Source organism: Acomys russatus, chromosome 27 (assembly GCF_903995435.1).
Source record: "Acomys russatus chromosome 27, mAcoRus1.1, whole genome shotgun sequence".
NCBI lineage: Eukaryota > Metazoa > Chordata > Mammalia > Rodentia > Muridae > Acomys > Acomys russatus.
This window is the reverse complement of record NC_067163.1, coordinates 57,561,733-57,578,621: the sequence shown is the minus strand read 5'-3', so window position 1 is coordinate 57,578,621 and position 16,889 is coordinate 57,561,733. Positions and strand designations below refer to the sequence as shown.

The following is a 16,889-nucleotide window of genomic DNA, read 5'->3' as shown; positions in this document are numbered from 1 at the left end:
GTAACAGCCTTCGTGCTGAGGGGACACTGTCAGACAGGTCCATTCTGTGTCCCCAGCAGGTATAAGTAGCCCTGGCACTCAAAGTCACATGGAAGAGCTACCACGAGGAGCCAACACCCCTTCAGAAAAACTGTACCGGTGAGTGAGACTTGAGTTTGCTCTGCCTCAGCCCCATGAGGTGTCACTGTTCACACTGTCGTGGAACCATGGAACCCTGTTCTATCAGCCAGGGGCCTTGTGGCTCTGAGTAAGCCCTCAAGTGGCTGACTGGGCCCAGAAGACCCAGAACAGAGAGGCCCGTGCTTGGATCCTCTCTGGGCCCCAGAAGGCAGGTCCTGGGGTGGCATCAGCTTTGGGGAAGACTAGGCAGGTCAGCACAAAGGCCCCTGAGGGAGGCTATGGGCCTTTGCTACTGCAGAGGGACACACTGATGAGAGTCTCCCAGCCTGAGGGCGGCTTGGCTGTAGAATACTGGACGTGAGGCCTGTGTTCTGTTCCCAGGGCTGAGAGGAGCAGGGATAACTCCTCCTGGACAGCACACTACCTTCTACTAAGTTTCCCTGCATGGTCATGGAAGAGGCATTTCGTGAGCCTGGGCAGTGACTAAGCTGTCCTCATGGCTCCAGGGGGTAGAAAAGTGCATGGGAGTGGGTAGGGAGTGCTGGCCTGTGCTTGTAGCTGCTTTGGGGACTGAGGCAGAAGAATTGAAATACTGAAGCTGGCCTGGGCTGCAGAGCGAGACCATGCTGACCATAATGGTTGGAGGTGAATATCTGTGTTGTGGCACCTGCTTCACACAGGTGAGCGTCTGTGCTGTGGCACCTGCCTCACACAGGTGAGCATCTGTGCTGTTGTACCTGCCTCACACAGGTTAGCATCTGTGCTGTGGCTCTTGCCTCACACTAGTGAGCCTCTGGGTTCAGTTCCCGGCACATCACTTGCGATGTGGCAGGGCAGCCATGTTCAACGACTGCCAGAGGAAGTTCAAAGTGAGGAAAGCCGTGTCTCAGTGGCCGTAGAGCCAGGCAGGCCCCTTGGACACGGAAACTGTCAAGGCAGGTATGGTTATGCACAGCTGTCTTCCTAGTGTGACTCTGAGTTTATCCAGGCTGGGCTCTGAGCCAGATCAGGAGTTAGTTGTCCACAGGGGCCAAGGAAAGGAGAGGCCTCCACTCTGTGCATAGCTGTCTTCCCTCGAGTGGCGTGTGCCTAGCCAAGCTATGTCAGTGCTGTCTGCGGCTTCACTGAGAGCTTCTCCCTTGCAGCTGTACAGGGCTAGATTTCTCCTTTGAGCGCTCTGAGGAGTTGGATGTTAACGCTTTTGAAGACATCATGGCTTTCTATGAGAGCAGGAAGTAAGTAGCAGGCAGACCTTCGCACCTAAGACCAGGGAGGCACAGGCCAGGGCCGCCATCTGGGAGCTCAGAGCAGTGTCCTTCCTGGGGACACACTGCCACATTTGGCCAGGTCAGGGCATATGTGGGGTGGGTAGAAGCCACTTCTCTGAGCACTCTAGACAGAAAGGCTGCATAGGAAGTAAAGGGACCCATTAACCCTGTGTCACCTGTGTCATTTTTGCTCTTGTGCCTCCCTGGAGGGCGAGGGAGCGGAGGTAAGTATGGCATCCATCCAGGCATGAGGCATGGTGCATGCTGTCACACTATGGGGCTGCACACAGGGGCTCCTTCAGGCCACCTTTCGGAGCCTAAACATGCTTTTAGAATAACTGGGGTGAGGCTGGTGAGATTGTCCCAGGAGAAAAGGTGCTCGCCACCATGTCTGCCCACCTTAGTTGGACAGAGCCAAGATGTCCTCTGATCTCCACAGTGCACCGCCCCCCCACACACACATACATGAATCTATACGCACACACATACATGCTCGCACCCTCAGACACACACAAACACATGCACCCTCAGACACACACACACATACACACACAGGTTCACACATGCACCGTCAGATACAAACACACATACGTAAGTAGCTACTAAGTAACAAATAAGAACCAGGGCCGGAGTTAGTGGCAGAGCAGCTGCTGAGTGTCTTGGTTCTTGGGCACCATGCCGGCAAAAGTGTGGACTGTGGAAGTGCCTCAGTGTTCTTGCAGAGGACCCAGCTGCCAGCGCTCCTGTGGGCCAGCTCACAACCACATGTGCTTGTAATGCTGAGAGTCCTGACATGCTCTTCTGGCCTTCATGGTCACTGCACTCATGGGCACAGTACCACACATGTCTACATACATAACGGACATAGTTAAAAATTGTAAAACGTTGACCCTCTTAAGGTGGGGTCTCAGCCTCAGCCGTGTGGCAGATTGTTCCTCAGGTGGCCTCACCTGTGTATCAGAGGGTTGGACAGTTCCTGGCTGCCATTTGCTGGGTGCAAGAAGTTCTAAACCTAGGAATAGCAGTCACGTGTCCCCATGTCTGGACATGGGACTAGAATGAGGCAGTGTGGCCACTAGCTGAAAAGTGCAGACAACGAGGGGTCATTGTGGGCACTAGGGAAGGGCAGAAGTGCAAGGTCCTAGCTGCTGGACAGCTCAGGGTGAAAGCGCTCGCTGCTGCTTCTGATGCTCCTAGGTTTGACCTCCAAGTCCCCACATGATGGAAGGAAAACTGGCTGCTTGGAGCCGTCCTCTGACCTCCACAGGCTGTGGCATGATTAAGTAAAGATTAAGTAAAAGCCACTTAAAAAATAGACCCTGAGCCAGGCATGGTGGCGCACACCTTTAATCCCAGCACTCGGGAGGCAGAGGTAGGCAGATCACTGTGAGTTCAAGGACACCCTGGTCTACAAAGCGAGTCTTAAGACAGCCAGGGCTACATGGAGAAACCCTGTCTCCAAAAAAAAAAAAAAAAAAAGACCCTTGCACTGGCAAGACAGGCCTGCAGCTGAGTGCTCCCTGCTGGAGTCAGTCTGGATCCCAGCACCTCACAGATGACTGTCATTCCAGGTCCAAGACAGCCAGCACCCCCACTGGCCTCTAGAGCACACGCGTGCATGCACACTCATTCATATACATACATGTGTGCACACACATGTAAATAGCTGTGCATTGTATGAGTTCAAGGCCAGCCAGTTCTGTATATCAAGATCCAGACTGGCCAGGATCCTGTCCCAAGACCGTGGGCTCAGAGACAGTAGCTGTTCCTGGTTCACTTTCCTCCCTCGGGAAGGAAACGGTGGTCGCCCACACGTGTGCCCTGTCCTCAGATGCATGTTTTGTCTCCTGTGGCCTGGGGACACCCTGATGGGCACTGGGGGCCCCAGGTGGTGGGCCACACTCTAACTGTTCTTCTCTCTGTCACCGGGTCCCTTTCTGGCCCCCAGCGATTTGCATAACCAAATCATCAAGAGCCTCAAAGGACTGCCATGGCAGGGCGAGGACCCGCGGAGGCTTCTCCAGTCCCTCAGTCGGCTCCAGAAGCCCCGCACCTTCTTCCTGTGAGTCCCCCAGCTCCTCAAGTGCAGCAGCCACCGCCACCACCCATTCACACCTGTCACCAGCCTAGCTGGCTGCTTCTCCTCCACAGGCCACTAACACTCCCCCCACCCCCACCCCCCGCCCCGCTCCTTTCCCGGAACTGCCTTCCTGTCCAGCTCTGTGCCAGCCATTGCTGACAGATCTAATGTCGATGGCAGCTCCCTGAGCTGAGCAGTGGCCCCGACCAAGTCCTCTCTGCCCTGGGCACTTCCAGAGCGCAAGCTTCACTGCCTGCCCTGTGCCTGCTGTGACCTTGTTGTGAGCCATGGAAGTAGGGACATGGAAGCCAGGGCCCGGTTTGTAGGCTGGGGTCCCACCCACCTCTGCCCACATTTCACTGAGCCCCCTTGGGGTTCAGCATTCTCTGAAAAATGGGGTGCTGGTTCTCAAGCGCCTCTGTGCTGACCTAGCACCACTGGGGTGACCTCTCGGGGCACCCATAGTCACCAGCCACGGGCCGGTTGAGAGTAGCACTGTACCCATAAGAATCCTGACTTCTGTGGGCTTCTCCCCAACCTCACCCTGGAGCCAGGGTCTCACCATGTTGTCCAACCTGGCCTCTACCCTCAGGTCCTCCCGGGGTGGAGAGATTTCTCAGCAAGTGAGAACGCCTGCTGCTCTTGCAGTGCGCACAGTTCATTCCTAGTGCCCATGTTGAATAAGGCACCCGCAAGTCCAGCTTGAGGGTGCTCTCTTCCAGCCTCTGTGGGCGCAACACTCTAGTGCACATTTATACAGACTTAAAAAAAGAAATCTTCAAAGAATCCTCCTGCCTCAGCTCTGGGAGCAGCTGGGGCTTCAGGCATGTGCCACTGTACTTAAAGGTGACATTTGCATGTGTTTCTCTTGCTTTCTTTCAACCCAAATTGAGATGCAGCTGAGGGCTAGAGTGTGGCTCACACAGAGCTGCTGGGATTCAGTTTTCATAGCCCTGAGATGTGGAGCACACAGCAGCTCCTGGCCACACGCACAACGAGCAGGGCTCTTGTGTATCTCACCCAGGCACCGTGGCACTTGCCCAAGCACACACCCAGCATGAAAGAGGCGAAGGCAGGAGGATTGTGGGTTTGAAGCTAACCTATCTCAATTGGGGAGGAAAAAATAGTATTGCATGCCTATCGTCCTAGCACTGGGATTGTGGAGGCAAAAGGATCAGGAGTTCAGAGTTATCCTCAGCTACATACAGGCCAGCCTGGGCTACATGAGACCCTGTGCATTAAAGAAATTGTACTGTGAGATCATCAGTGCTGATCCCAAGCCCTGGGCCATGGATCTGGCTTCCAGTTTTCCTTTCCACCACCAGGAGTCCTAGAGCTGAGGCATGGCCCAGAGGCAGGGCATCACCTCGGGATGCAGAAGGCCCTGGGACCACCCAGCATGGCAAACTGATAATGAGTGCCATGAGGAAGAGCTAGTGAGGAGCCACTCGGCCTTCCTGTTCTCTGCAGGACAAGTCTCTGTCCCTCCAGTGGAGAGTTGACATCGCAGAGTAGGGTCAGGGCACCTTAGGGCTCCAGTGCTGTGCGCGTGGGCAGCTGCTGTGTACAGAACCCTGGAGCCTCCGGCACACTCTGCACCCTCAGATGTGGCAGATCTGCAGTTTGGAAGGCAGGCGCCTGCTGGTGTCTCGGGAGTTGTGGCGACCTTGCTGCACTTGTCTTCTCTCTCTCGCTCTCTCTCTCTCGCTCTCTCTGGATCTAACCTGCAAGGTGTGGCTTGCTGAACTAACACAATCCCCCAGCCCGGTGTCCCTCTTGTTCACACCATTTTTAATATTTTGACAGGAAGAGTAAAGGTATCAAACAAAAGCAGATCATTCCCAAGGTAAACCCCATGCGCAGACGGCGCCGTCACAGTGGCTTCAGAGCACCTTTCTCAGGTTGCTTTGAGACGGGGAGGGAGGGAGAAACACTGAGCTTCTGGGACCTCTTTCATTCTTCTCACTCCTCCAGCTAACTCTTCCTCTAATATGAAGCCTTATTGGGGGTAGAGGCTCTGCCTAGGATCCCCCAGTGAGGGGCTGGGGCCGTGGCTCAGGGGCGGAGCCTCTGCCTAGAATCCCCCAGTGAGGGGCTGGGGCATGGCTCAGGGGCGGAGCCTCTGCCTGGAATCCCCCAGTGAGGGGCTGGGGGTGTGGCTCGGGTGGAGCCTCTGCCTGGAATCCCCCATGAAGGACTAGGGTAGAACCCCTACTTAGCCTTTATGAGTCCCTTGGTTCCCAGGACTGAAGTCAGAGTCCTTTCCCCACTGTGAACTTGCAGTTGTCTTGGGGTTTCATCAGAGTTGGACGATGGGATCCCTCGCCCAGGAGGAGCTGAGACCCTCTCAGGAAGCTGTAAAGAAGGAGAGAAGGAGCTAGGCTCCGCTCCTCTCAAACCTGCCCTCCTAGTGATCCAACTGGAGCTCTGAAGGGTCCTCCCCACTCCCCAGCTGCTGCTTCCCAGAAGCCATTGGGCTTATCCTTACCAGCATGGGTCAGGTGCTGCTTGTGAGACTTCTGCAGGCCAGGCCTGGTCGGAGTTCCCTGGGGGACTTAGAGGCCCAACACAGTGACCACATTGTGCATGCCGCTGTGCTGAATAAGGACGAGACACACAAGTCTGTGATAGGTCATAGGGCACACACTTGCCCCACACCCTGGAGATGAGGCCAGTATGGGCTACAGTCATGAAGAGCAAATGGCTGCAGTCAGTGTAGAGATTTTGTCAGTTTTTGCTTGCTTGTTTGTTTTTTAATATGGCCAGTAACTCTTGTCCAAAATTCTCTAGCTCAAAAGCAGCTGAGATTCTTGGCTGTGTTTTTAAGCATTCTGAGGCATTTGCATACAGACGGTGAGGTGTTGGCATGGCATGCAGTTTACATATGGAGTGTGCTCCCTTTTCACCGTAGACTCACAGCCCGAAAGTAATCTGATACAATATCACTAATAACTGTGTGTGCATGTGTGTGTTAAAACTTCCATGCCCATGCCCAGCGGTGGTGATGCACGCCTTTAGCCCCGGCACTCAGGAGGCAGAGGCAAGCAGATCTCTGAGTTCAAGGCCAGCCTGGTCTACAGAGTGAGTTTCAGGGCAGCCAGAGCTGTTACACAAAGAGACCCTGTCTTGGAAAAAAGAAAGAAAGAAAGAAAGTTAGATCTATGCCCAAAATACTATCATATAGGGGCCATGAGCTATCTCAGGGCAAAGATGCTTGTTGCCAAGCCTGACCATTCTTCGGTCCCCAGGACCCACAGATGTGAGGAGGGAACTGGTTCCTGCAAGCTGCCCTCTGACCTCCACACATGTACACATACAATAAAGTTTTTAAGTATAAGATTGGCTATGTAAGCCAGGCATGGTAGCACATGCCTTTAATCCTAGCACTTGGGATGCAGAGGCAGGTGGATCGCTGTGAGTCCAGGACAGCTAAGGCTACACAGAAACCCTGTCTTGAAAAACCAAAAGCAAACAGAAAAATTGGCTATGTATTGTAATGCGTGCCTGTATTCCTCTAGGAAGCGATGAGGCAGAGGACTGTTAGCTGCAGGCCAGACTGCAGAGCAAAACTGTCCCATACATGAAACATGGAATCTAAGAGTGATATGTGCCTGTCCTTGCAGCGGTTGGGAGCTGGAGCTGGGGCTAAGGAGTTTGAGGTCACCCTGGGCTACATGAAACTTGAAAGCATGTTGGTTTCGGTTTGGAGGTGCAGAGGCATGGAATCCATATGCCGTGGGAGCCGCATGGCCTCTGGTATCACACATGCTCTGTGTAGACAGGCCTCTAGCCTGACCACGGCCAGGGGAGGCATGCTGGCATGTGACGTCTGATGGCCTTAAGCTCATGCCCCTCCTGACGTAAGCAGGAATGACTTGATCCTTGGCCCCTGTCCTGAGGGTATGGCAGGCCATGGCCTGTACCCGGGCCAGGGCCCCCTGTGGGCTGTGGAGAGTAGGCCCAACCCTGTGTGTCTGTCCTAGAACCTGCTGGACTCCAAGTCACTGAGGCTCATAATCAGTATGACTCTGCACGACCGAACCACCAAGTCGCTGCTGCATCTGCACAAGAAGAAGAAGCCGCCCAGCATCAGTGCGCAGTTCCAGGTGGGTGTGGTCGCTCTCCAGGGCCCCTCCAGACGGATGCCATCCCATGCCCCAAAATGTGCTCACGGGTGTCTGGCATTACTTATGTGCCCTGAATACAAAATTGTCCTTGTTTCAAAACCACTGAGATATAACAGGAAGCCATTACTTAGCAGTCAGTCACCATGGATGCTGAGCTGTGTTCTGAGGCCATAACTCTTCCCCTGGCTTCCAGGAAGCTCAGAGACATTGTTTGTTTGTTTGTTTGTTTGTTGAGACAAGGTCTCATGTCCTCCAAGATGGCCTCAGTCACTAATGCTCCTACCTTAGTCACCCAAGTATGAACATACTCTGGGTTGGGGGTGGAGCCCAGGGCCTCTCCACAGATCTGTGGGCTGGGGGTGGAGCCCAGGGCCTCTCCACAGATCTGTGGGCTGAGGGTGGAACTCAGTGTAAAGTGTGAAAGGGCTATGCTCAGCCCCAGCTCTGAAGAAACAGAGAAAGGGAGACAGCCCCCACCTCCACACTCCCCTCCAAGCTCTCCTGTCCACTGCTCTGTGCAGCAGTGGTGCCCTGGTCTGTCCGTCAGTCCTTCAACTCGCCCCCTCCGCGCCCACACCTGGTCAGCAGTTCGCATGCATTCCCTCCTTGTGCAGGCATCTCTTAACAAGCTGTTGGAGGCCCTGGGCAAGGCTGAGCCCTTCTTCATCCGCTGCATCCGCTCCAATGCCGAGAAGGTAAGTGGGGCCAGAATGCACAGGACCCTGTGGACCCCAGAGAGCAGGGGGCAGGCTTGAGCCCTAGGCTGGGCCTAGGACGCAATGGGGAGAGCCTCTGTCCTGCTGGAAGGCCCCGGTCCATCCACAGCACTGTGATGCCAGGGATGCACACCTGCCATCCCAGAACTGGGGGTCCAAAGCTGAAAGTCATCCTCAGCTACCTAAAGTATTGGGTAGCCTAGGCTACATGAGACCCTGTCTCAAAACGAAACAAAATAAAAAGGTTGGGCCAGAAAAAGCTTTACCCTCCAGGGGTGGCCAGCTGCTGGGCTGGGGGATGGGGAGCCGTCCGCATGACGTCCCGCAGGCCTCAGCACTTGATGCCTTTGCAGAAGGAGCTTTGCTTCGATGATGAGCTGGTGCTGCAGCAGTTGCGCTACACAGGCATGCTCGAGACCGTGCGCATTCGGCGCTCAGGCTACAGCGCCAAGTACACCTTCCAGGTAGGCCACCTGCGCCTGCTTCCTCTGCCCTGGAAAGATTCCTGAGCTGGTACCAATCCTGGGAGTCACAGGCCTTGACTGGCAAACTACTAGGCTGATGGACGCACACATGGACACGCCACAGTACATTGATGGAGAACAGGTTGTCAGCCACGGCCACCAGCACCTTCACCTCCTGAGCCCAGGGACAGCAACTGTAACAGTGTTGTCATGCTCCACAGTGTCCAGGAAGACCCAGGACCCTCCTGTGCCTCAGTTTACTTAAAGCACACACTTTAGCTGGACATGATGGCTCTTTGAGCTTCCAAGAAAGGCGGACAGGAGGGTTGCTGTGAATTCCAGGCCAGCCTGAATGCAGGATGAGACTATAAGGGCCAAACCAAAAGATACCGTGGTTAGGGGTCAGGATATGAGCACAGGAGCAGACAGCAGAGCCCACAATCATGACACACCTCCTCCAATGAGGCCACACCTCCTCCAATGAGGCCACACCTCCTCCAATGAGGCCACACCTCCTAGTTCTTCCCCCTCCTCTTCCTAGTCCCTCCTCCTCCTCCTCCTAGTCCTGCCCCCTCCTCCTCCTCCTCCTAGTCCTGCCCCCTCCTCCTCCTAGTCCTTCCCCCTCCTCCTCCTAGTCCTGCCCCCTCCTCCTAGTCCTTCCCCCTCCTCCTACTAGTCCTTCCCCCTCCTCCTTTTAGTCCTGCCCCCTCCTCCTAGTCCTTCCCCCTCCTCCTCCTAGTCCTGCCCCCTCCTACTCCTATTCCTTCCCCCTGCTCCTCTAGTCCTGCCCTCTCCTCCTCCTAGTCCCTCCCACTCCTCCTCCTAGTCCCTCCCCCTCCTCCTCCTAGTCCCTCCCACTCCTCCTCCTAGTCCCTCCCACTCCTCCTCCTAGTCCTGTCCCTTCCTCCTAGTCCCCACTCCTCCTCCTAGTCCCTCCCCCTCCTCCTCCTAGTCCTTCCCCCTCCTCCTAGTCCCTCCCACTCCTCCTCCTAGTCCCTCCCACTCCTCCTCCTAGTCCCCCCACTCCTCCTCCTAGTCCCTCCCACTCCTCCTCCTAGTCCCTCCACTCCTCCTCCTAGTCCTGTCCCTTCCTCCTAGTCCTTCCCCTATCCCCCTCCTCCTAGTCCTTTCCCCTCCTCCTAGTCCCTCCCACTCCTCCTAGTCCTGCCCTCTCCTCCTCCTAGTCCTTCCCCCTCCTCCTCCTAGTCCTGCCCCCTCCTCCTAGTCCTTCCCCCTCCTCCTACTAGTCCTTCCCCCTCCTCCTTTTAGTCCTGCCCCCTCCTCCTAGTCCTTCCCCCTTCTCCTCCTAGTCCTGCCCCCTCCTCCTCCTCCTAGTCCCTCCCACTCCTCTTCGTCCATATTCAAACATGAGCGTGTCGGGCCATTCTCATTCAGACAGCACACCCTCTACAGTGTTGCTCTTTCATGTCTTGTGCCCACTGTTCCACAAAAGTCAGCCATGGTCACTTGTGCTTACTTTTGCACAACTTCCAGTCAGTCGCAGCCATAGAACAACAGCTTTGAGAGCTGGACAGATGGCTCAGCAGATAAGAGCGCAGATTGGTCTTACAGAGGAGTCGAGTTGGATGCACACACCCACATGTGGTGGAGGCTCACAGCTGCCTGTACTGGCAGCTCCAGGGATCTGCCACCCTCTCTTGACCTCCATGTGCACTGCACTCACAAACATGTGTGCATGCGTGAGTGGGCACACACAGAAACATATACATGTAATTAAAAATTAATCTTCAACAAAAAGAAAACCACGTTTGAGCTTCAGAAAATAAGTGTGGGGTGGGCTAGGGCTGAGCATGCCTGGGGCCCACATTCTACCCCAGCTGTGCCAGCCGCACATGGTCCCCAAGCAGCACACACAGGAGAGGGACCTGGTGGGCCGTGCCAAGGAGGTGACTTCAGCCACCGAGGCACTTACACTGTCCTTCCCTGCCACATGCCAGGATTTCACGGAGCAGTTCCAGGTGCTGCTGCCCAAGGATGTCCAGCCCTGCAGGGAGGCCATTGCTGCCCTGCTGGAGAAGCTGCAGGTGGACGGCCGCAACTACCAGATAGGGAGGACGAAGGTGAGCACTGCCACCCCCACCCCACCCACGCAGGACCTCCTACTATGCTCCAGAGGCCCCTGCACTCTGCAGTACAGCTCTGTCCCTGACCAAGGCCGGGTCCTGAACACAGAGTGCCCCTCACTCTCTGTTCTGGGAGTTGGAGAACAGAGCATCACTTCCTCCCTGGCTCCCGTTCACATCAGAAGATGGGGACACATAGGAAGGATCACATGACAAGACAGGATGCAGAGAGAAGGCTGGGGCCAGGCCAGCTCCTGCAGACCCCCACTTAGCCTGTAGAGAAGCAGCAGATCCCATGAGGATCACGGGTGATGGCTCCCGCTGGCCCCAGCTCAGTGTCACCACAGTGACCCAAGCTTCCAGAACAAGAATGGTGAGGAATGAGCCACCCCCAGCCTCAGAGCGTGTGGGTGGCATCACTCAGCTGCCTCTGCTGACTGTGCAGGCCCAGAGTGAGGCACAGGGACCCAGCAGCTCCATCCTTCAGTGTGAGCCCAAGAGAACTGACACCAAATGTTCCCAGGAGCACTTGTACCATGTTCCAGCTAGTCACAGCCGTGCAGAATGTGCCTGTCCACAAGAAGGAACAAAACACTGCAAACTACAGCGTGAGCTAGGGGACATAATGAATGATGGATGCCACATACAGGAGGCATTCACTGTGTCATCCCTTTGACGTGAAATGTCAGGATGGTTACGACAAGACTGTTCTTGACCAGCCTGTGTTGTGTAGCAGACTTGTGTCAGAACAACAAAAGAGAAAGACAGGACTCTGGAGATGTCCAGCTAGTTCGTGCTTGTAGGCAGTCACGCAAGAATGAGGACCTGAGTGGGTGGGGGGTCGCATGTGTCTGTCATGCACTGGAGCCAAGATAGGAGCTAAACCAGTGGCTTTGAGGTTCAGTGAGTGACCCTGTGACCCTGAGACCCTGTGACCCTGTATCGAGACAGAAGACTTCGCTGTGTCAGTTCTACTTTGTTTTTCTTTCTTTCTTTTTCTTCTTCTTTTTTTTTTTTTTCCTCTCTCTTTTTTGAGACAGTCTCTCTGTGTAGCCTTGGCTGTCCTGGACTCACTTTGTAGACCAGGCTGGCCTCGAACTCACAGAGATCCACCTGCCTCTGCCTCCCTGAGTGTTGGGATTATAGGAGTGCACCACCACGCCCGGCTCTTCTATACATTAAACAATCCCTGTATGTGCTAGTGAGTAGTCAGGAAGAGCGGGCGTGCAAGTCCAGCCTTGGCTACATGGTGAGTTTGTGGCCAGCCTGGTCTACACAAGAATCTACTTGGCAAAAGCAACATAATCCCAGGCCACTGAGGCCACAGCTCTAGCTCCTGACGTGGGTGGCGGCATGGCCCCTCCTGCACGGGCTCTGCGGGCGTGCCACCTCAGCCCCTGCCCTGCCCACAGGTCTTCCTGAAGGAGACAGAGCGGCAGGCCCTGCAGGAGAGGCTGCACGGTGAGGTCCTGCGCAGGATCCTGTTGCTGCAGAGCTGGTTCCGGATGGTGCTGGAGCGCAGGCACTTCCTGCAGATGAAGGGTGCTGCCCTCGCCATCCAGGCCTGCTGGCGGTCCTACCGAGTGCGCCGTGCGCTGCAGAGGACTCAGGCTGCCGTGTACCTGCAGGCCACCTGGAGGGGCTACCTGCAGCGGCAGGCCTACCACCGCCAAAGGCGTAGCATCATTCGCCTGCAGAGCCTCTGCCGCGGCCACCTACAGCGCAGGAGGTGAGGGGAGCCAGTAGCACTGAGGACCTCAGTCGAGGTGCAGAGAAGTGGGGAGGGCCTGGCCACAAATCAGCATTTGCAGGCACAAGAGGGAGTAGGCTGCTTCCTCCACCTGCCCCTCAGAGCAGGTGTTTCAGGCTGGTGGAGAGGCGGCTAGGACCATCTCAAAATAACCTCTCTTGTCCTGTGCGCCCATCCCAGGCACCCAGCCCTGGAGGTGGGGAGACACCACTACCTGGGGGGAGAGGGGCACACCATTACCCAGGTGGGTGCTGCCTGGGGCTCGGTAGCCCTCTGTGCCCCCAGAAGTCACACAGGAGTTCCCATCTGGCAGTGTCCCCCTTTGCTTCCCACTAGCTTCAGCCAGATGGTGTCAGAGAAGCAGAAGGCGGAGGAGCGAGCTGGGGCAGAGACCTCCGCGGGCGGGCCGGGCCCTGTGGCCACTGAGGAGCAGCTGTCTGAGCACCCTGTGCAGCACACCAAGGGCCCCGAGAGTCTGGGTGTGGAGGCTGAGACCCGGATAAATGACAGGTCTCCAGTTGGCACGTCCCCACCTCAGAAGGAGGCACCCAGCCTGGAGAAGGGGGCCCCAGCCCAAAAAACGGTGCCAGCCGAATGTCATGAGAAAGTCCCCAGCAGCCGGGAGAAGCGAGAGTCGCGGCGGCAGCGAGGGTTGGAGCATGTTGAGCTACAGAACAAACACATCCAGTCCTGCAAGGAGGAGAGCAGCACCCACAGAGAACCTTCCAGAAGGGCCAGCCTGGACATAGGGGAGAGCATCCCTGAGGACACAAAGGGACCCAGGGAAGATGGACTGCCCTTGGAGGTGTGGACTGAGGCCATAGCCCCCTCTCCTCCAAAGCATTTGCAGGTGGGAGGAGCCCCACCTCAGAGCCCCGGTCCCGGCCCTGTGCAGAGGCCCACCAGCCTAGCCCTAGACAGCAGGGTCAGTCCTATGGTCCCCAGCAGCACCCCTGAGTCCCCCAAGGATAAGGACAAGGCAGAGAGTCCCAGTGGCTCCACCCAGATCCATCGATACCAACACCCAGACATGGAGCGCCTGGCCACAGCTGTGGAGAGCTGGCGAGGCAAGAAGCTGCTGGCTGCTGGTGGCACCAGTGCCATGCTGAGCCAATCGCTGGACCTGAGTGAGAAGCACCGGGCTGCAGCCCTCACTCCCACAGAGTAAGCTACCCGCCATGAAGGGCTGAGGCCACCGGGGGTGGGCAGCACCAGCTCAGTGCCCCAGGGCCATGAGTGTGCCCATCATTGCCAGGTAGGCACGTGCCCTGCAGAGTGGAAAGCACAGAGCAGGAGTAGCTTGCTGGGCACACACTGGGCCCTGGCCATCCCCAGCACTGCAGATGGTGTGCTGGCCAGGCAGCCTACGTGAAGGACCCTGCAGGTCCTCCGTCCCTCCCTGATCCCTGGGTCTCAGTTTCCCCATCCATAACTGGGGCTCGCTCACAGAATGTTAGCCATGGCAAAGAGAGAAGGGGCATGGCTGCCTGCACCTGTGTGACTGACGTCTCAGGGACACATCTCCAGCCTCTGGGACCAGTGCTGGGCTGAAGAGAGTGTGGAGTTGGAGGTGGGCCACCTATACAGGACTTCTTGGCGGTGTACTGCTGGGTGGAGGCCGGGAGTGTGTGTGGGAGACCCTGTATCAGGATGTTGGGTGCCATCCTGGCCCCTCTCATCACGTGTGGGCAGCCTGCCGGTCAGTGGTGGGCAAGGGAGGCTAGACCTGTAGTTGATCTGACAGGTGAGTAGGTAAATAGATAGCGGCTCAGAGAGAGATGCAGGGACCAGCGGTAGGTGGATGGGAAGGCAAGCTGACTGGAGGTGGGCAGGGCCCTAGATGATGGGTGGATGGATGGGCGGGTGGGCGGATGGAACAAGGGGTTGATGGAAAGGATACTGGATAGCTGAGTCTTTGCTCAGACAGGCGAGAGCAACCCCACCCAGGGAGAGTCACTGCACTGAGTCTGCAGCCCTCTGCGTGGTGCCTATCAGTAACGCTGTGGTCTGTGGTCTCACAGGGAGAGGCGCATCTCTTTCTCCACCAGTGACGTTTCCAAGCTGTCTCCGGGCAAGGTACAGGTAAAGCTGTAGCATCCACCCACACATACACACACACATACACACACACATATAGACACACAGACATATACACATGCACACACATACAGACACACATATACATACACCCACTCACATATAATACAGACATATACACACACACAAACATGCACACACACATGCTGAGCAAGCTTGACAGTGTACCCCTGTCATCTTGACACTTGGGAAGCGGGGACGTACAAGCCAGCCTCAATGCTGAAAAGTTCTAGAGCAACCTGACAGCCTTTCTCTAAAGGTGAAATGGGGACTGGTGGGATGGTCCAGTGGTTAAGAACACTTGTTGCTCCTGCAAATGACTAGGTTGTGCTCCCAGCCCTCCGTGCCCGATGGCTCACAATCTCTGGAGGATCCATGTGTGCACTCCGTGAGCACCCACACACACGCATATTTCTGCACACACACACATAATTAAAAAATAGAATCTTTGGCAGGTGGTGGTGACACACAACTGTAATCCCAGCACTCAGGAGGCAGAGGCAGGCGGATCTCTGTGAGTTCCAGGACAGCCTGGTCTACAGAGTGAGTTCCAGGACAGCCAGGGCTACACAGAGAAACTCTGTCACAGAAAACCAAAGTATTAAATGGAATCTTTAAAGATAGAAAATTCAGAGTGGAGTTGGGGGTGGGAATGGAGAGATTTGAGCCAGGTGTGGGCCCCTGCTGAGGCTCTCACCCAGCATGCTCCCTGCACTTGTCCCTTGCAGGCTTCAGCTGAAATCGATGGGGACCTGAGCACCAAGAAGCCATCCATCCACAAGAAGAAGTCGGGAGATGCGTCCACTGGTCTCGATGCGGGCCTGTCTCCTGGCTCCCAGGGTGACTCGAAGTAAGTGATCACGGCACCACCCACCAAAGATGCGCAGGGCCCTGCTGCAGCACCCCTGAGCTGGTTGCATCCATGAGGCACAGTTCCACACAGGTTTGCTGGACAGCTGCCTGCTGAGCCTTCTCACTTAGCCCAGCTTGGGACCACCTCGGGCACCAGGGTGCCACATGGTGGTAATACTGCCCCAGGAAGCCACAGGCAGTCAGGTGGTCGGCCTGATGCCACAGGCGGGTGTCAGAGGCTGGTGCTGTGCCTTTCTCTAGTCTTCCCTGTAAGGAAACACCGTGACCACGGCAGCTCTTCAGAAGACAGCATTAGTGGGGGCTTGCTTGAGGTTTTTGGGTTTTTGGGGGTTTTTTTGTTTTTGTTTTTGGTTTTTCAAGGCAGGGTCTCTCTGTGTAGCCTTGGCTGTCCTGGACTCGCTTTGTAGACCAAGCTGGCCTCAAACTCACAGTGATCTGCCTGCCTCTGCCTCCTGAGTGCTGGGATTAAAGGCGTGCACCACCGCACCCGTCTTGCTTGAGGTTTCTGAGGGTTTGTCCGTAATCGTCATGGCGGCAAGCATGACACCAGAGCAGAAGCTGAGAGCTACATCCTGATCTGCAGACAGCCTGGCCTGGGCTTTATTACTGTTTGTTTTCCCAGACAGGATTTCTCTGTAACTGGCCTGGCTTTTGAAACCTCAGTGCCCACCCCAGTGACATACTCAGTCCAACAAGGCCACGCCTCCTGGTCCTTCCCAACCAGTTCTGCATCCTGGTGATCATAGTTGGGCGTTTGGGGCCATTCTCATTCAAACCAGCACACTCTCCATCTTCACATTTTAGGTCAGGGTCTCTCACAGAACCTGCAGGTCATTGATTCACCTAGGCTGGCCAGTAAGTGCACATGTTACCCAGGACTAGCTGCACACTGACCACTCAAACACCAGACTCAGATAGATGGAAGGTTATTGAACACTGAACAGTTTTATCTGGGATTTACAACAAGTTTTATTTTTCTGTAAGTCCTCTGAAGTTACAAGTAGGTAAGAGGCTGTGTCATTAGGAAACTTGGAAGTCACCCTTAACACGTCTGTTAACGTAGAGCCATCTTTGGTATGTCAGTTGGCATTATGGGTAATCATTTGTCCCGTAGCCAGGGAGCCTCCTTTGACTTAGCATTTCAGCCTGTTGGGTGGGACAATGGACGATTGTCTCTTTTGTAACTACTTCCAGCTGACAGGAGGATGGTGTTACAGGAGGATGGTGTTTCGGGGCTCAGGAAGGCTGACGTGATAGACAAAGGCTGGGCAGTGGGGCAGGTATCAGAAGCATCTGATTAGCTGATCCAG

General features: G+C 55.6%; 1 protein-coding gene across 1 annotated transcript in view; it reads left to right on the top strand.

The window, feature by feature from the left end:
- Myo9b (myosin IXB) overlaps positions 1–16,889 on the top strand; it is an 87,834-nt gene that overhangs the window by 52,422 nt on the left and 18,523 nt on the right. Inside the window, 11 exon segments of the mRNA XM_051170042.1 lie at positions 60–138; positions 3,337–3,450; positions 5,275–5,314; positions 7,452–7,574; positions 8,210–8,290; positions 8,665–8,775; positions 10,734–10,856; positions 12,272–12,588; positions 12,946–13,773; positions 14,631–14,691; positions 15,435–15,556. Of these exon segments, the coding sequence (XP_051025999.1) occupies positions 60–138; positions 3,337–3,450; positions 5,275–5,314; positions 7,452–7,574; positions 8,210–8,290; positions 8,665–8,775; positions 10,734–10,856; positions 12,272–12,588; positions 12,946–13,773; positions 14,631–14,691; positions 15,435–15,556 (1,999 nt within the window).